We start from the raw sequence: 20,894 nt of genomic DNA, 5'->3' as shown, positions 1-20,894 counted from the left end.
TCTCATCTATTATTTTTGCTTAACTTTGTGAGTTAAAATTGGTTTTCATAATTAATCAGTAACCTTGACTAAGCAACCATTTCATTGTAAATTTGAATTATTCACCATCAGAAAACTGAAATTTGATCATAATGCTTTCAAGATATTGTAATGGGGCCACATTGTGTTTCCTTTAGTGAACTCACATTCAATTTCATACCAGATGAGAATGCAGAGCTGTTGCAAGATGGGTACTGGTAAGTAATGTATGTATGTCCTGAGCGAACCTAGGCAAAATGAACGGTTGATACTGATTTTGGAAGTGTAATGCTTACTGGCACAAGTTTAAATTCAAATGTAATCATATCTGAGAATCTTGGTATTAGTAGACATTTCTTTATATTAATACTAAGAATGGATGATACTAAAATGATTCAAAATAGTTTTGTTCTTCATTCATTCAGACTAATACCGATACATATTAAGCAGATGTTGGTAATAGACATTTCTCTTAATCATCTTCATGCATAAAATTTTAAGAACAGAAGCTTTGGTAACAGATGAGTTGTCAAAAGGGTAAATATGATAAGAACCTTTGTTCTGATCCATCTTTGTTCTCATCCTTTGGTACCATGTTCAGTCTTTTCAAAGTTTGAAAATGGTTTTTCAGAGATGATAAATGCCCCCTAAAATTTTAAATGTTTGCCCAGTAGGAGCTCCTCTTCTGGTACTGCACATGGTTCTCTGTTTGAATGAAGCAACTTGTGTTGATCTGCAAATGGCAAACACTATCATGCATTGGTTCAGTGAAATGGACCTAACACATGACAAGTATTTATGCCATTTACATATTTATGCAGTGGAGACAGGTTTTCTTATTGGCCAAAACCCAGATACATTTTTCCAAGTATTTTTGTATTGTTCTTCCATCGCAATTGAGGTTCAACTTGACAACAGTACAGTAAAGGTGGACATAAATTACAAGATAAAATAGTATTTTTTCTTTTTTTTGTGGAAGTGTATTTAAGTTTGTCTTTTAATGTTAGTCTAATTATGTACTTTAGTGGTCAATGCAAATAAATGTTGAAACCTCCCATAGATACAAGAGCAGTATTGTTTAGAAATAAATAAGTTCTAAAACTATTTCCAAGATGAACAAAGGCTCTATACAAGTCTCCAGATATCAATTGTTGTTTTTGATTATTGATTATGGATTTTTTATATCATGAGACATGTAAAATGATCATTCGTATTAATTTAAATTTAACTTGTATTTTAGACTATGTAATGCACTTGAACAAAAAAAAAATATTAAATACTATTTTAATATATCAATTATATTTTAGATTTCATATAAGTAATTTATATTTGATACAACATTATTTTTAACCATGAATAATGACAGTATTGATGATTTAGTGTAAAAAAATGAGAAAGAGAAAGACTCCACTTTGTGCACAGAAGATTGATGTAAAAAAAGGAAAGGTGGGTTTGGTTTGGTATGGTTAGAATTAAACTGTGTGTGGGTTGGTGTAAAAGTGACGTGGATTTCAAAAACATAGCACATATCAAGGAAAAGATAAAAAGGAGGCATTTGAAAATTGTACATTTAATTTGAAGTTGATATAACTTTTTTTTTCAAATCCCATTAATAATTTTTTTCAAAAGATCCAACATTGGATTGAATTTGCATGTTATTCAAGTTTAAAAGGAAAAGGTTTTTGTACTTACCCAAATCCTTGTGAGGGTGGCAATGGCTAAGATTTGTGATTAATTTATTGGAATAGTTTTGGTGTGAGCCCTAAAGTGATGAAATTATTGGTTGCGGTGCCCCTGAGTTGCACAGTGAAGAGTCATGATTCATAGGACCTCATCCATTCCCATATCCAATCAAACTAGGGAACAGTGTTCCCTTCATTATTTAGATGTGCCCTTTTTCTTCCATCTCAGGGCACTCATAGAGATGAAAGGCATGAGAGAGAGAATGTATCCAAGTCAAAGCATCACTTACTCAACACTTTTAATTGCAGTTGGATGGGTGTGTACCATGTGTATGTCTGGTCACTTGTTGTCACAGAAAACAAGGATTCATGCTTCATTTTCAAGCACTTGGGTGGGTGGTGGCTTAAGTGCCTACAACTTCAAACCAAACTCTCAGTATTTGTGGGTCCTCCTTCTCTTGTGACCATGACCAGGTTGCATGCATCATCAATCAATGCCTCATAATACAACATTGCCTATTATTCTGCTTCATTGCACATTCACCCCTTTCATTTCATTTAGACACCATGGCATGGGGAGCTTTTGTATGGGAAGTCAACAAAGCTTCATTCCTCATGTGCGATCCAAGTGACATCGATTGTTCCGTGCCAGAGAGGTCAAAGTGATATCAATTGTTCCGTGTCAGAGAGGTCAAGTGGGTCGGGTCAAAATTGAATCGTGGTGTGTAGATTGTTACATTCTTAAGTAAAAAAAGTTAAGTTCTGACTAATAACACTTTTGACCTAATGATAAATGTTTATTTCTAACCACGTGTTTTCTTCCGATCTTAAATTAATATAAGATTATTATGATTTTAAGTCTTTTGAGATAATTATCTCGATAAATACGTTGAGTTAATATTGTTAACATCAATTATTGTATATTAGATATTTCATCAAAGTTTTGTTTTAAAAATTGTTTCAAAAAATTAAAAAAATATATTTTAAATTTTTGAGAATAATTGAAGTATAAATTTAAATTTCACATTATGCAGTAGAAATAACAAAATTAAATACTATAAAAAAAGCTCGTATATTTATTATTTTGAGATTTTGATTAAAAGTTATATATGTTTTTCTCTAATGAATCCGTCGAAAAGAGAAAAAAAAAAGACCAATTCATTAATGTTGGCAACGGTTTATACTCTAATGTGATTAACAACAACAAAAACACAACTATAACAATTTAACTGAAAATTACTCGAGCAAAAAATATACCAAATGACTATTAAAATAAAAATGTCTACATTCCAATCACAAACCAATGAAGTTTTATATGTCTAATTCAACCAATTTCTTCATAATAAAAACAGAAATATAGATTAATGTATACATATGTCAATTTTATTTTGAGCAACAAAAAATTATGAAGTTGAATTTTTTTAATATATTTACCAAATTTTTGGTTTATGATATAATGACAAAAAAAAAAACATGTGAAAGCCGGTGATATGAGAGTTAAGAGGAATAAGAAGTATTGAAATTATTCATATTTTGTTATGTTACTCTCTAGGTTCTTTTTCAAGCTGCTGCTTTCAAAATCATTCATTTTCAATTAATTACTCATCCAACTCAGACCCACCATAGTTCATCATGCACATATTGGTGGTGGAATTTTATTTTGCTTTAATTCTTTAGTTTTCAAGCAATCAACAAGAAACCATATTGTAATTGAGTTTCACTTTCAAATTCAAATATGCATCCTTTCAAATTCAAATGTGAAACCATGACCTTTCTTTCTTTTATTTACTTCTCTAAAGTTAGTTTTTAGTTATTTATAATTTTACACATTACTTTTATATATATTATTCACAATAATACGTAGTAGATAAAAGTGTGAAAGTATAGTTTCATGAAATTATAAATTAAAGTGAAATTAAATATATAATTTTTATATATTGAAATTGGAAAGCTTAAAACTAAAAGTTACAAGTAGAAAATTGTGACATGTGAAAAAATATAAAGTTGCACACATGTACATGTAAAATAAGTGTGACAAGTGAAAAAATAGCACTAGTGTAGGTTTTCAAATATTGAAACTTTTGACAACTACATCTAACATATTTTTAAACAAATATATTAAAAAGCTTTATTTTTAAGTACAATCGGAACATTATTAGTATCTTTATGAAATTTATACAATAATAAATATAAAAATCAAATATGTTTTCTCCATAGTACTACAAATACATTATTATAACATGACATGTTTTATTGATGTGATCTTCTTAACTCATTCATAAGCATCTAACATATTCACATTAAAAATCGGTAGTAACGTTAATCTAGATAAAAAAATTCACACACTTTAATTTTTTATTTATCAATTTCGTTTGATTTTGGTTATTTACGAGTTCAAATTTTTTATTGTTTTTTAATATTATTCTATGTTTTGTCTTTAAAATATATTGATATTAATATTTTAATATTTTTTTAATATATTTTAAAATATTAAAATAAGTGTTTATCGGTATAAAAAAACATAACAAAGAATCCCAATTCGTTGTGTAATTTAGTAAGATTGTTTGAGTTGGATAAAAACGGGGAAATTAAAGACTCAATGCAAGATATGGGTAAAAGCAATTCATAAATCACAATCCTGTGATTGCCTCCAATTCGAAGAAATTTGTTTGCAGCAAAAGTTGGTGAAGAAAACGCCACTGATTTCGGTGGAATGTTTTACTTATATAAATTTAGAAGATAGAAATACATTTTTTTATAATTATATTATAAAATACAATTTTATTTTATTTTTGCATTTCAGCCATAATTTCATTTCTGGAAAATAAATTTATGTTGGAAAAGTAAAACATAATTAGTTTAAATGTATAAGGTCAAATACATTTTCTTTTTTACATATTTAGATAACCTTTTCTTTTCCACAACATATTTTTACAAGAGAACCGCTTATAATTAGATAACCTTTTCTTAAAAAAAAATACATTTAGCATTTATTTTTAAAATTACTCACCACTTATGAACTGAGCATTTAAATTATTCTACTTGATGACTTTTTCTCAAAAACTTTGAAGTTACTTGCGCTCCTAAACCCTTAAAGTCAAAATAATCAGTTATTTTGAATTTGAATTTGAATTTGAAATTCTTAACATCTATAATTTTCTCAAAAGAGAGAGAGAGTAAAGAGAAATGGTTATATTAAAAAAAATGTCCACCAATTAATTTACACACTTTACAAGATAATTTCTTTTTTACATTAATTTGCACCTTCACTATATAACTAACTAAAAAGCTATAACTGTGTCACATTAACAAAATTTCATAAAGTGGATAAGTAATTAGATTCTTAGTAACACGAATGTAAGACTTACTTTGTAATATATGTACGAAAATTTGGACCAACAATTTTGAAAGACTAAATAATATATTTGAAGTTTTAATTTTGATGCAAAATTATTAGAGTTTATATCGATAAAGTTTACCTTCCCTCCCTGTGATAGGACCACAAAATTGAAGGCACCAAAACTTGGCAAAAGTTAAAAGATTTTGGAAGAATCTGAATGTTAAAACATTTAAAATGAATCTGAAACTGGCAGAAACAGTCTGTGCCCTGCTCTCTTGGACTCTTCCAATGCATCTTTTGAGATGTTTACAAACCAAAACTGAAACAGGGGCATCTAATAGTTACCTCTCTCTCTGCACTCTTAATATTATTATTTTACCCTCAAAACTAAACCAATTTTTCCAAAAACAAATTACCAACTTTATTTTCCTTGATGCTGAAAGAAAAAAGAAAAAAAAAACATCGTGGTTTATTCTATTTGCATGCCAAAGGAAGAAAAAAGGCAGGGGAACAAACAACAGAAGAGGAAAATAAGAAAGGTAAGCAACGAATATAGAAATAAGTAAATGGTGTTTTGGGGTAAACAAGGTTAACGTGAGATGAGAGATGGTGATTGGTGTTTTTGTCTGCATAAGATAGTGATGTGAGCTTTCACAGTGATAATTTTGATTTGTTCTCTTTTTGCTTTTAACCTTTTATCTGCCGACAAAAAACCAAGGCCCGTATTAATAAAGGGTACCCTCAGACAAAGCTTGAGTTCTCTTCTAACTTGGAACACCAATTTTGGCTCTCTCTATTTCCTCTCTTTCGCTCCCTCTCTCATTGCTTCAAAATTACACACTCTTGAGTCTTACCCTCATCAACATGAATATGTGCCAAAATGTATCAGTTACCACTGAACGCCACCAAGATCAGGTCTTTGCCCCTTCTTGCTCAAGCAGCCTTGATGACCTCTTCTCTGCACAGAACACGGTCAGTTGGTCACTTTAATGTTGCCTTGTTTTTTTTTTTGTTTTTTTTTATCCTTATCTTTTTCTCCTTTTGGGACTGTTCTAGCTTAATTTACCTCGACCCTCGTAGTTATTTGCAACATGGTTTGAGAAAGTGTTTGCTTTATTTTGGCTGACTAATTCTTTACCAGGTTGTAGCTTTAGTGTTATACCATGGTTTGTTTCTGATATATGTTGTTGTTGTTGTTGTTCTTACTATGTTGGACGAAACATGTGTAGGAGGTGGATGTTGAGTTGGAGTGGCTTTCAGAGTTTGTTGAGGACTGTTTTTCAAGCCCCCCAAGCTTTGTGTTGGGAGGTGGTGGGACTAAGAGTACAAGCATAAGCATAAGCACAAGCAGCAGCAACCCTTGTTGTTCAGGCACATTGAAGAGACCCCAACAACAGAATGAGTCTCCTTTGCAAAGTTTTTCTGTGCCTGGGAAGGCCAGAAGCAAAAGGAAAAGGCTTTCAGCCCCAAGAAGGAAGGACCCTTTGAGCATATGGTCACAGCATTTGAACCCCCAGAATGAAGCCTTGAGTTGTGACCCTCCTCTCCTGAAACAGGCTTATTGGTTGGCTGACAGTGAACTCATGATGCCTAAGCCAAAGGAGGAGAAAGAAGTGAGTGAAGTGGTGGAGAAGAGCAAGGAAAGTTTTGGGGAGTGTGAGGTTGAAGGTAGTAGCAGTGGTGAACAAGCAGCAGCAATGGCTAGGAGATGCAGCCATTGCCTGGCTCAGAGGACCCCACAGTGGAGGGCAGGACCATTAGGTCCTAAGACACTTTGCAATGCATGTGGAGTTAGGTACAAGTCTGGTAGGTTGCTACCAGAGTATAGACCAGCCAAGAGTCCTACTTTTGTTAGCTACTTGCACTCCAATTCCCACAAGAAAGTCATGGAGATGAGGATGACTCAACACCACTAGCCCTTTATTTTTATGTAAAAATCAAACTTCAAATGTTAGGAACAAACTATTTCCAAACACTGTTATCATTTATCATATCTCATCATACCTTTCAATCTTCTTAACAACAACACATTCTTCACTATTAAACCAAATTCTTTACACAAAGGAAATTAATGCAGAAGTGAAGATGAACCTTTGGTTTCAGGTCTTAACCTGCAGTAGATATTCTGTGAACTCTGCATTTGTGTTATGTTATCTGTGTTAAGACTGTGATATGCAGAAGCAAAAAAGTGTGTGATTAGTGAGTGATTTGCACAGCACTTCCTTGACTTTGCCCTTCTTTCCCATTTTGCTTTGGTCATTTTTTAGCTTTGAATATTTCTTTAAAAGAACAAAGACGTGAAATTTGTTCCAATTGGTATCGTATTCTGTCAGTATAAGCATGTGGGAGTGGTCTTGATTTATTTATTTATTTATACTATGCAGTTGGCATGCACTAGCACAGAGAGAAGATAAGGTCATTTCATCCATTACGAAATATGCACATGCATGTGACTTTCAAATTCTTAAACCTAAACAAAATCCTCAAATTTCTTTATTCTATTCTTCTGCTTACTGTGATTTGATTCCATTTCTAGAAATGGGGCATGTATGAGAAACAACTTCTTCAAGAAATTATTCTCCTTCTTTACCCTCCAATCCTTTTTATTCGATGCTGCTCCCAGGAGTAACTTCAACCTGCAAAATCATGCCACAACCAAGGTTTGGAATAGTTTATAAATCAAATTGATAATTATATAACACAGTTCCCTGTGAAAACTTTCTCTTTCCAAAATTTTAGTCAAAGAAAATCAATTTCAAGAATGATTTTTAACTTGTATTTAAATGATGTAATTTAAGAGAATAATTTGTTTAGTTAATGAATTTAGAATTATTTGGAATGAAATAGCTTGTTTGGGTCAGAAAATTAAAAAAAATTAAAAGTATTTGAAATAATTAAAATCATAAAAATTTAAATTTATTGAATAAAAAAGAGAGAAGAAAGTGAAACTTCAAAGCCAGTAATGTATTTTAAAATATGAAATTCTTAAATATTATTTAAATTTTGAAATTTGAATAATATTTTTATAAAGTTTAATTTGTAAATTTTATATTTTAAAATAAATATTATCTTAAAAAATTCAAATACTTCAATGTAAAGATGCTATAAAAATCACACTTTGATAATATTTTTATCTAATTATTCAAAATAGGTTACCCTTAATATGAAATTTTTTTATTCCTATAATTTAAAGTCTTAAATTTTTATATTATGTAGCATCTTTCAAAATTCAGGTTTTAAACGTATAACTTATTAGGTAATTTTTGCAATATAGATGTACAAAATAGAATTATAAATAGATAATTGTTATTTGGATTATTTCATTAAAAAATAAGACTATTTTTGTGAGGATTTTGAAAAAATAAATTAAGGCATTTGTTTAACCAGCATAGCCTTAGTTATTGTACAAGATTGTTAGATTATCATTTACAATATTAGTTAGCAATGTCACATCACAAAATTGACCCTAGAGATGTTACAGTATTTTTTTGGTCAGAGAAGTGCCTTATTTCTTGGCTTAAATGGTGAAATTTTGGGACACTAAATAGTTGTTAATTTAAATTTTTAATAAAGTCAATTTGATGACATCACTAAATTTATTAATTTTAATACTTTATTCAATGGTTTACTCTGACTTTAGCCTTTTAATTAATTTGAATTTTGAACTAACAATCTGACAATAAGTAACAAGTTGAAACTTAAATTATGCAAATAAAAGATAAAATTTAAATAAAATTGAAGTTGTCAAAAGTTCAAAAGTCAAATCGAAATAATTCATCAGCTATTAATGAAACAGGACAAGAATATTCAAATATTATTTGGGAAAAATAACTTTATAACTTCATAAATAAATGCCCATGTCTCATGTATTATTACAATGTTTGAAAGTATTGAAATGTTTAAATAAATGTCTAAGATGAATAAAGTGTTGAGTATCATGTTAAATATTTATATTAACAAAGAAAAAAAAAGTCAAAATATACCTAAGATGTGGATCAATTTTAAGATGGACAAACAATTAAAATGTGAGATGTCATTAAAACTAATATTTATTTAATCAACCAAAAGATATTATACAAGCACTACAATAGCACAAAATATAAACAACAATGATAAAAATAATTTGATCAAACAAAAGTAATTAAAAAATATTTTTTAATCAGCCGAGAATATTATATAAAGTACTAATATAGCACAAAATACAAATCTTGATAAGAATAATTTGATAAAAAAAAATAATCAAGAAATTATCAGTAGCAAATACATCATATAGAAAAAATAGATTTAACTTCTGTAAGTTTGAATCATTGTTTGCTAATTCATACGATTTAGGGAATGTAAATAAATAAAAATAATTTTTAACACCCTATACAAGTATTTAACAATTTTATGTAGATTCTTGGATTAATAAAATCGTAATATGCGTTTCTTTATACTTAAATGAAAATACCTTGCAGAAAATTTTATGTCAACTTATAAATATTTGCATGTTATTATTTTAATCCTTAGGTCTCACCATCATAACACCGAAATGAGATTATCTTAAAGGCATATACAAGTTTTTATTGAGGTTTAAATCTTAGTGTTGTGCACAAGACACTCATGTTTGATGTATCTAATATTTTGCACAAGTAAAAAACAAGTATTAAAAGAAATCTAACTCAACACAAGACACTTTGGTGAAAAATGATGACTTTGAAGAGTTGACAGAATTTTAAATTATATTTCTTAAAGTCTCAAAAGAATATGTAAGAAAGAACACTTGAGAAGGAAATTACTCACACATCTTATAGTGATCACAAAACATTTTAAAGGAACAAGTTGACTAGGACCACATATCAAAGATAATTTTGACATAGTGCACCAACAATTACACCTTATATGATCAAAATTTAACATCTCATATTTTAGTAGTATAAAATTAATAAAATAAAATATTTTATAATAATATTCAAAAGTAAATTAAAAAAAATTATATTAATACAATTTTTTAAGAGTTTAGATTATAAAAATATATTATTTATACAGTGATGTCTATCGTAGCAATTTTTTTCAAAGAATATAATCTTAAAATATAGTTAATGTATATATTCTTATTAATTTCTTTATTAAAAAATAACATATCTCTTAAAAGAAATGTTTGATTCATGAGATGATTAAATTAAATTTTTAAATTGCATTGGTGATTAAAAGAGCATTTATTAACATTTTTATTTATTTATGCAATGATTGAGTAATATCAACAAGTTGAATATAAAATAACTAATTGGTTAATAATATAATCACTCAATTTAATTTGTTGTCACTCATTCTAATCATATTATTAAAAATATATGGATTAATTTGGTGGAGAGGTATAGATGAATAACTCTTTGCAATGTGTGCTTCTTAAGTAAGTGTGATATGGTAATGTTATAATGTATCATTTTTGGTTAATTTATGCAAAATTATATTTTTATAATTTTCTTAGTTTTGTAAAAAATATGAATTCACAATGTGTCATGTATACATTTTATTATGTAAATCATTATCTTAAACATCATTAACGCAAATCGACAAAAGATCGAAATCATATTGAAATTAAAAAAAATGAAGAGAACATATTGGACTAAAAAGTTTGAGAAAACAAAAAACACTGATTACATATTGAAATAAAAAAAATGAAGAGAACATATTGGACTAAAAAATTTGAGAAAACAAAAACACACAAGAATCAAAATTGTATAGTCTTTATTAAAATTTGATGAAAATAAAAATGAATATTAAAATTTTAAATTCAAACTTGTTGAAGTTTGTGAAAGAGTATTAATTGATGTTTGGAAAAAGAAGTCATGATAATTATTATATGACTCAATTAAATTTTTAAAGTATTTTATCTTTTGACAAATTTGAATTAAGTTTATACTAAAAATTTGTTATATTAAGTGTTTAAAATATATATTTGTTTATTAATTACCATGTCATTTAGTTTATTGTTGACAATATGATGTGGTTGTAATTTCTATTTCTTATCTTCAACATGTTGATCAACTCATATTTCCACTATAATATTTTCTAACTTACAGGTCACCTTGTTCTTGGAAAAGGAAAAAACAAGTTGAAAAATATTAGAGAAAAAGGAAAATCGACGGATTAATTAAATTTCATTAACGACAAAATTAAACGAGCCGTTATTCAAACAAAAGTAAAAAATATTTTAAACATAAACTCACTTAAAAATATTTAAATTTATAGTATATTTTAAATTTAATAAAATCGTATTTTAAAATGAAATATTTTTAAATTGTAAATACTTCTCCTAGGTTTTGGAAAGGAGCCATTAAGACCTTTATTAGGGGTCCTTCATCAAAGTCCCTGAAAGTGGGCCTAGATAATTAAATTAAAACAATACTAAAATTAAAAAACGATGGTTAGATAACGAGGTAACATTACACTTGCAATAAATTTATAGTTTGGGCTTATTCATAACTATGTTTACATTAATGTGTATATATTGGGTTGTACAAAAGAAAACGTCTTGCACTTTTGCTTATTGAAATTCACTTTTTGAGGAAACTATGCCAATTATTAATCCCAATAATTGCATCAATATTTCAATTCTAAAGTTAGCCACAGTATGTGGAGACTTATATTCATATTCCATACACAGGTAATATTTTTTTTTTTTGGTTATTATCTACTTATAATCTATTGTATATACAAATTTTTTATTTTTATAATAATTATTTTAAAACTGAAGGGATCATACTTTCTTCGTTGATAATATATTTTTTTACAGTCACATTATATAGAAATTAAACTTATTCAAATCTCATCCAATAAATTTAGCATATTCATTTAATAAATAGGTGAGGTTTAATTTCATATTAGATTAACTTATGTAAATAGATCAAATCGTGTTTTATAGACATAAGAAATACGTATATAATTTTTCTCATTCTATATATGTATTTAAAGTTGTTCAAATGAATATTAATATCTTTATAACTCAAAAGAAACATATAGGTAAAATTTTGAAGAAATTTAATTCAAAATCAATTTTCACTCTAGTTAAAGAAGAATGAAAGCAAAGGAAAAAAAAAGTGAATGCAACTCAATACAAAAGTTTTATATTAATAGCACCGGTGCGAACCTTTCTTGATAACAAAAATAATTGGCTTGAAAATAAAAAACAAGAAAAAAGAAAATATCTAAGGTGCATTTCTCCTAGGTGCGATATCATGGTTTCAAGAAAAACAACTAATTGATACTAAAATGCTTTGTCTTCCCATGAAAAAAAAATGAAATTTTTTGAGATGGTAATGGTTGTCTGGTTGTCCACCATTACTTATGTAGTCATCTCTTGCTCCAAGTGCAAATCAATTAATATTTTTCTAAGCCATATAAGGCTTGATTTACAACTGTTGTGGCTACTATGAATTCAGCTTCAACGGTTGATTGTGCAACAATTTCTTGTTTTCTTGAACTCCAAGAAAATATTCCCAATCCAAAACTCAAGCAATAGCCTGAGGTGCTTTTCATGTCATCTAAAGATCTTCCCCAATCACTGTTTGAGTAACCTTGCAACTTGAATCATGTGATCGATTGAATGCCATAATTTAAAGTCCCCTTGACATATCTCAACACCCTCTTTACTGCTTTCAAATGAGAATCTTTGGGTCAATTAAAAAATCTTGAAAGTACACCTATTGCATACAATATATTGAGTCTTGTTACTGTGAGATACATTAAGCAACAAATTAAGCTTTTGTAGAGTGCATTCTCCGTTTATTCTGAAACATCATCTCTGCATAACTTCTCCTTTTGACACATAGGAGTGTTCATACTTTTACGGTTTACATGCTAAATTTCTCTAGGATCTCCTTTGCATACTTCTTTTGACTAATAAAAATTCCACCATTCGTTTGCTTAACTTCTATACCAAGGAAAAATGACATTTCTCCTAAGTTTGTCATCTCAAAAACTTGCAGAACATCATCCTTAAACTGCTGAATAAGTTCATAATTGCTGCCAATAACTAGGAGATAATCAACATACAAAGAAATCACAACAAAATTAACTTGGTTATCTTTGATGTATATAGTGTATTCACTAAGACTTTTAACAAAGCCTAGTTTAGTTAAGAATTCATCAATTCTTCTGTACCAGGCTCTTGGGGCCTGTTTCAAACTATACAAGCCTTCTTCAATAGATAAACTTTGTCTTCATGTCCTTTCACCAAGAACCCTCATGTTGTTCAACAAGGATTTCTTCCTATAGAAATCCATTTAAAAAGGCTGAGTTGACATCAAGGTTGTACATTTTCCATCCTTTTTGTGTTGCACTAGCAACATCCTGATAGTATCTTGCCTTGCAACCGGTGCAAACGTATCAAAGTAATTTACAATAGAAATTTGAGTATGCCCTTTCATGATTAACCTTGTTTTATACTTGTTGATTGAACCATCCGCATTCAACTTTGTTTTAAGCACTCATTTCATTCCAATGACTTTCCTGTTTTCAGACCTTTCAACAAGCTCCAAAGTTTGATTTTTTTTTTCGATCATGGAAAGTTCCTCCTGCATTGCATCCATCCATTTAGGATCCTTCATTGCTTCACCATATCTTGTAGATTCTAAAACTGCTACATTACATTTGTCATAGATATCTAAAAGTAATCTAGTACCTCTGACAGGTGCATCATCTACTCCATTACAAGTACACATCCTTACTTATAAGATTTTTTCTTATGGAAGATTGAAAAACTCTGTAAGCCTTGGATATTGAACTATATCGCACAAACATCCCAAGCTCAACTTTCTTGTCTAGTTTGTCTCTCTTAATTTGTGGCACATAAGTGAAACACAAGCATCCAAACCTCAAATGGAGTCTTCCTATCAACTACTTTGGTAGGAAGTCTATTTAACAAAAATATTATCGTGTTTGCTGCCTTTACCCAATATTCCTTTGGTAGTCATTTCTCATGAAGCATACATCTCATGGAACATAACTAAGTAATTTAATAAAATAATTCCCTAAAAACTTGACCAAATAGCAGGAAACAAAAACACTACAAGAAAACTTCTACATAGTAACAAATTCTAGTGACCAATAATGATTAGTAACTATAGTAACCAATTTATATACTAATTTACAAAACTAACAATTATTGGTTACTAAAATAGTCACTATTATGAATGAAAAATTATAATTGGTTACCGAAATTGGTCTTTAAAATTAGCTACCATGATTTTGACTATCAAAAGAAATTGGTCACTAAAAATTAGTTACCTAGATTTTAGCTATTAAAATTACTTAGTTTCAAAATTGGTCACTAATTAATTAGTGACCAATTATAATTTTTTATTTATAATAATAACTATTTTATTAACCAATAATTTTTAATTTTATAAATTGGTATATAAATTAGTCACTATAGTAACTGATTATTTTTATAGTCTAAAATTAGTTTTTTAATTGAGGGTTTTTTTAGTGAATATTAAATAAATATCTGATGCACATTAATGCACACTTACGCAAATGTTCAACATGACTTTAAGATATAACATTCCTTGTTAATTTTGAAATGTAGTGTCCACTGATTTTATTTCTTTTAACATTAAGAATGTAGTTTTATTGATATTTTATTTTTAAATTTTGCCCATAAAAAAGACAATAACGTGTTGTATTTGAAAATCAATATGGTAATATCAATCAGCTGCATTCATTAGTGAGTGAATTTTATCGGTCCTTTTTCTTTTATTCTATTGTGTGGTTTCTAATTTTGTTCCACGGATTTTCTAGTTAAAATGATCTTGTAGTAAATAAAATAAACATTTGAGTTCAAAAGAATTCACGCTCTCATTTACAAGTTTCAAAATGACTCAGATTAAAAGAATTCACATTTTAAAATCACTATCTCACATAACAAGCCTAATATATATATATATATATATATATATATATATATATATATATATATATATATATATATATATATATATATATATATATATATTTTGTTCATTCACAAACTTGAGAATCGAATACTTTCATGGATAACATTTGTTGGCGTTTTTTTTTTTCTTTTCTCATAATCTTTAATGTTAATTTAAACTGTTATATCTGTCAAAATATTTGATAGATTCTCATGATTCCTTGTTCCAAATCCAAGCCGACATTGGTTTGACAGATCACACATCAGACACCATAAACCATGCACCTGACTCCTCAGAGTACTAGATTGCAGCAACCGTATAAAGACATGAACTTGTTGGAGATTGAAGCCACTATTATGATTTAAAAAGATACCCATCCACCTTGAAACGATTGATAACACTGTTACTAACGTTATTAATCCATCAAATTCTCACTAATCCCAAAATTTAAATTTGAAATCTGAGGTTGAGTCAAAGGTGGAATAGCTGATTATGAGGCTATTTCTTGTGTCTGTGTCCAATGCATAATAGGTACAAAAGTTAACAACTTTAACCCACGCCACAGTGCACATGATGGAATATGAGCATGTCACCAACACCAAGCAGAATGACCCTGTCTTAGAGCTGTAAAGAATATGAATTATTGAAAAGATGTTTTAATGGCCTCTAATTATTAGTAACAAAAGTCAAAAGAAAAATGAAGACTGAAAAATGAAAATGCAGCTATCACTTTATCAGGAATAATAACAGCTAGGTAGGTTTAAATATGCAGCAGACTTAGGTGGTGCTACATGTATCAATGTACTACTAGTCCTTTCTTTTACCAATTTTCCTTTGAATTTGTTGACATAATTAAAAAAAAAAAAGTGTTTGTATATGATATTATGTTTGATTTTTTTTTTGTTTAAACTTTTTAAACTTTCTGCAGCTCCACCTATCTTCACCCAGTATGGGGGTACATAATCAGTGCTATTTTATGACATAGATCACATCAACCAAATACCCCAATGGAGCTTGGTAGGTGTTGGAGGATGCATTCATAATTGAGACTTGAAAGCAACCTCTGCCAATGAGTTTCAATTTCTTTGTCTGCCTCCTCAAAACCAATATGGTCCCACCATAATACGATCACATGAAAGGAGAAAGATGAACAGGTAGCTAAATACAATTTGATTCCAAAAAGTACAGGGAACTGGACATGCATTTTTTTCATTGTGTGAATGTGTGTGATCAGATTTGGCCCAATTCAAATATAACGGCTACAAGAGCAGTAATAAAATAGTGAAATCAAGCTTTTCAATTATCTTCCCATATATTTAGTTTTATAAGCTGCACATTAATTTGATTTTAAATCTAAAATTTCATAGAGTACTGTTTAAAACCATTCAAGAAAGGAATATTTGCATCTTTAAGATAAAAGACTATTCTGAATATTTGCTTACAGAAACACATCAAGTTACAATCACGAGATAACTTCAACTTTCATTTCTGAAAACTTCAGAACTCTGTTTAATGTTAAAACTTGCATATGATTACACATTTGGTCCCAGTGGCATGCTCCCTCTTTTGTGTCGGCATTCACCTAATCCATGACCTTGCTTTTCGCTGGTTTCGATCCTTATCATAGATATACTTGAAAGGTGGAGTATGTTTTTATATAATTATATATATATATATATATATATATATATATATATATATATATATATATATTCAAATGAAATAGTTTTCTTTCTATTAACCAATGCAAACGTTCAAAGTTAACATGTCAACAGTGAAGCTAAGCTGAGATTTCTTAAATAAAATTTCACATTTTAAATCTTTGTATAGAAAAAATAAATAAGAATATCCCACATGCATAACTTGACTGCTATCGGAGCTCAATCTGTGAATAGTTTTATTAAAAGAATCTGTAAATTAATGATAAAAATAGTAGGCAGAGTATCTCTCCAAGAAACAATAAAGCCATAAATAAAAAATAGCACCTCTAATGTATGTACAAAGAAATCCTACCAAAACAGGATCATGAATAAAGTAGTAAACAAGAAAGCAACCAGAGAGGGAATCAAAGAAGAGGCCGAAGAAGCAGCTATCTGAACGATAAAATTGCATGTGGGTGTTGAGATATTGTCCGTAGTAATTTTGGCCAAACCTTGAAAATTGCAGGCCATTGGGTTCTGATTCTGCACCTGGAAGTACATGTTAAAGGCATAAGAGGCATTGCCATTAGCATCAAGGTTGTTGCAAGAGGATCCGTATCCAAGTGCAGTGCAATCTCCAAAGGTGCAAGCATAGTTGATGTTTTCTGGAAGGTTGGACAGATCCTTAGCATCAGGATTAAACATGCACCACCTGGGAGCAAGGTACTTCACATTCTGTGCACCTATCAGAAATTTGATTTGGTTCTGTCCAGAAAGGTCCATTGGAAACTTGGGTTGTCCATCATATTTGAATATTCCCCAGTGGCGTTCAAAGTTTCCTGGTGCAATGCTCTTGGCATCCTCATCAATGAGTCCAAAAAGATAAACTTCAATGTGTCCGGGGCGGCGCGGCGTGCCTCTATTGCTTGCAAGCCTTGGCAGAAGGCCATTATAGAACCTCGTAGCATACCCAACATTGGCATTCTTGTCTCCTTCTGTTGGCCATCCTACTTCTCCCACCAAAATAGGCATCTCTCCAAACCCCACTGATTTCAGAGCAGCAACCAAAGTATCAAAATTTGCATCAAACACATTGGTGTATGGAGTACCATTATCGTTTACCGGATTGTCTACACCGTCAAAGAAGGCGTAGTTCAAAGGAAAATCATCGTTTCCATAGAGACTTAAGAAGGGGTAAATGTTGACGGTAAATGGTGCATCATTCTTGCTGAGAAACTGCACTATCTGGGTCATGAGACCACTGATATCAGGCCTGAATATTCCTGCAGATGGAACAGGATTGTTATCTGGAGACTGATACACATCTGCATTCAAGGGTACTGTTGCCTTCACTGTGTCTCCAAGGCCTGCTTCGTTAAGGGCATTTTGAATGTTCTGCAGAGCAGGAAAGGTGATGTTCAAGAATGAATTGTTGTAGGATTTCAGAAATGGCTCGTTCCCAACTGCTACATACCTACAAAAGAATATGTAAAGATTAATGCATAGTCCTACATTTCAATGTCAATAAGGAAATCAAGAAAAGTTTTGGCAGGGAAAGAAAGTATAAATTTCATTGCAAATTACTGTTTCGCAAATCAAAAATTGACAGAATGGCTTTAACACCAGATGACAGTATTTAATGTTTTCTACTACAGATGGCTGTGACATTTGGTAAGATTACTTGGCAAATCAATTATTCGAGAGTTTGAGCAATTCAATGATTAAAGAATGACAAAATTAGTCCCAAAAATATTTTACATGTTTGCTGAAGAATGACAAAAATTAGCATTCAAGAGGAGTTGAGATAAACAATATTGAATTTCCATCCAACAAAGCATAACATGTGGCGTTTAATAATATAATAAGAAACCTTTTGCATCTAAGAGAAATGTTGAAAAGATTCCATTATTTAGACCCTAAACTTCTAGCCCCTTTAATTTTATTTAAACTTCTCGTTAACCAATGCAGAACTGCAAGTCACAGCACCAACAAACATACCCTAAAAATATAATTTATCCTTGTTCTGTTTGCGATTATGTTATGTCTAAACTTGAAATCATTTTTTTTAATGCATGCACACATAATAGACATAAACACAAAATATTCCCTTCCCCAAAAATGCTACATGCTCATACCAGAAACTCCTCACATCCATTGGTTACTTGCACATATCAATGGGAATTAAGATGGATGCTAAGGTAATGTACAAGTCATCCTATATGGGAATTTTGACACTTTTATATCTCTTCCCTCAAACATTCCGCTGATATCACCTTCTAGAATGGCATAATGATTCTTAGAACAAATACCCTTCTCCTATGCCACAACAAAGTTGCAAAGGACTTCTCATGCACCACTACCAAAAAAGGAATCTAATTCTGGGGGATCGCCCTATACACAGAACTTCCCTGATAAAAAGAAAAGACAACTTTTGGGTTCACTTTTGAAAGATTCCTTTCACACATTTCCAGGGTTGGTCCCTAAACTGAATAATAATAATAATATTACGTATTTCTTACACTTTTGAATGATTATTTATTATTATTATTATCGTCAGGTGGATTGCCATCACCGGTAACAAACGCTCCTAATGTGAATGATAGAAGATTTTTCCTAAGCATGCCATCATTGAGCAACATCAATGACAGAATTAAAAGAAGTAGGGCGAACATAAATTCACCAAGAAGTCTAAAACAGAGAATCAAGGACTTGAAATCAAATCCACTTGTTTAAAATGCTCAGATAAACCAACAAGTAACAACCACATCATATACCAAATAACCTCTAAACTTCATTCGAAAACAAAGTAAGAAAGGAAAAACAAATTCTATACAATAGCAACAACCAAGTTTAAACCTAAGATTGGTGCAAACTACACACCCTGATGGATTTAAGGAAGGCCAAATTACACAATAGAATTAGAACAATAACAATTGAAGCAGTTAACTGAAATTGAAAAAAGAGAATAGAAAACTCACTTGATATTAACACCCCCATTGAAGTTGTAACGCGTGACGTTTTTCTTAACCCACTGTTTGGCCCTGCCATAGTCATTCATCTCAGCAAGCTGGATATTAGGGATAGCCACCATGACTTCAATCCCAGTCCCAGCCAAGGCACTCATGGTCGAATCATCTGCATCAAAAAGCTTCACCTTCTGAATCCCATTGTCCTTCAACATCTGAACCACTGTTTCTGGCGGTAACTTGTGTGTTGCTTGGGTTCCCCAATTCACACCAATCCCTTCCCCACACCAACACATCACCCCCACCACCAACACCCATCTCAAAATCCAGTTTTTTTCCATTGCAAGGGCGACAAAAACTTTTCCTCTCAAAATAATATCAAGATTTTCCAGCTAAAATTAAACCAAACACAAGAAAGAGGAAAAGCTAAAATGTGTATGTAAATGGTTAACAAAACACAAACGGAAACTCTCTCTTGTTCCTATATGGAGAGTGGGGGCAGCAGAAAGCAACCGTTTCTGAAAGTGGGGATAGAAAAGTAAGCGAAAATTTCACAACTTTTTCACAGACGAAATCACGATCAATGAGACGGTGATAGACCTAATAATGGGGTGAAAGATCAAACCGGAGTAAATAAATCGAAAAAAAAGAAAAAAAGACAACCAAGAGAGAAACAGCACAACAAATCACAATTAACAAAATCTTGACATAAGAATCAACAAAAATAGCTTATTCTTGTTTTCTCTCGTTGTCTCTTATTGGTTTGTTCCTTCTGACAGAGAGAAACAGATAAGGCAGAGAATGTGAGGTCCTGGAACCCAGATGAACAAAACCAAACCAGTTTCTCTAAAATGTTGTTAGAGAGAGAGATTGAGTGAGAAGAACTCTGGAACTTGTGAAAGGGAAAGTGGGGTAGTGGGAAATGACAGAGCCAAATTCCCGCACGCTTTTTAATAACTATTATTGTTGTGGGGGCTACCTTAACCGCTGTTCTAGATAGCTATAACGGCTATCACTTGAGAAGTTAAAAGAAGATTTGAAGAGTAAAGAAGAAGCAATTAGAGTGTGAAGGAGAAAAGGTATCATAATGATCATAATGATGAAATTTAAGACCCTGAAAATACGAGTTTCTGTTATTGACGAGAATGACTAAGCCTTTAGGTTGAAGAAAGGATCAAAATATTGCCATTGGTAATGCTTAAAGGTCATTGTAAAAAATTTATTTTTCTATTAGGGTTTAGGTCTTTATAAGACATCAAGTCACAGTGCATTAGTAAGAAATGAGTTCTCAATAAAGTAGGATATATTGAAAATTTAAAAGATTATTTTGG

General features: G+C 30.5%; 2 protein-coding genes across 2 annotated transcripts; one reads left to right on the top strand and one right to left on the bottom strand.

The window, feature by feature from the left end:
- Window positions 1-5,703: 5,703 nt before the first annotated feature.
- On the top strand, window positions 5,704-7,260 carry LOC114175964 (GATA transcription factor 9-like). The gene is made up of 2 exons (XM_028060832.2): window positions 5,704-6,012; window positions 6,270-7,260. Exons 1-2 carry the CDS (start codon window positions 5,905-5,907, stop codon window positions 6,954-6,956), a joined length of 795 nt encoding a protein of 264 aa, XP_027916633.1. The 5' UTR covers window positions 5,704-5,904; the 3' UTR covers window positions 6,957-7,260.
- A 9,572-nt stretch (window positions 7,261-16,832) lies between these two features.
- Window positions 16,833-20,496, bottom strand: LOC114193681 (O-Glycosyl hydrolases family 17 protein). Its single transcript, XM_028083573.2, has 2 exons — window positions 19,576-20,496; window positions 16,833-18,071 (listed from the first exon to the last, which is right to left on the bottom strand). The coding sequence occupies exons 1-2, from the start codon at window positions 19,902-19,904 to the stop codon at window positions 16,967-16,969; spliced, it is 1,434 nt and encodes a 477-aa protein (XP_027939374.1). The 5' UTR covers window positions 19,905-20,496; the 3' UTR covers window positions 16,833-16,966.
- Between the last annotated feature and the right edge of the window lie 398 nt (window positions 20,497-20,894).

This window comes from Vigna unguiculata, chromosome 1 (assembly GCF_037176805.1).
Source record: "Vigna unguiculata cultivar grain cowpea cultivar isolate G323 ecotype 2 chromosome 1, ASM3717680v1, whole genome shotgun sequence".
Classification (NCBI taxonomy): Eukaryota; Viridiplantae; Streptophyta; class Magnoliopsida; order Fabales; family Fabaceae; genus Vigna; species Vigna unguiculata.
The sequence above is the reverse complement of the archived record's forward strand: the minus strand, read 5'-3'. Positions and strand labels throughout refer to the sequence as shown.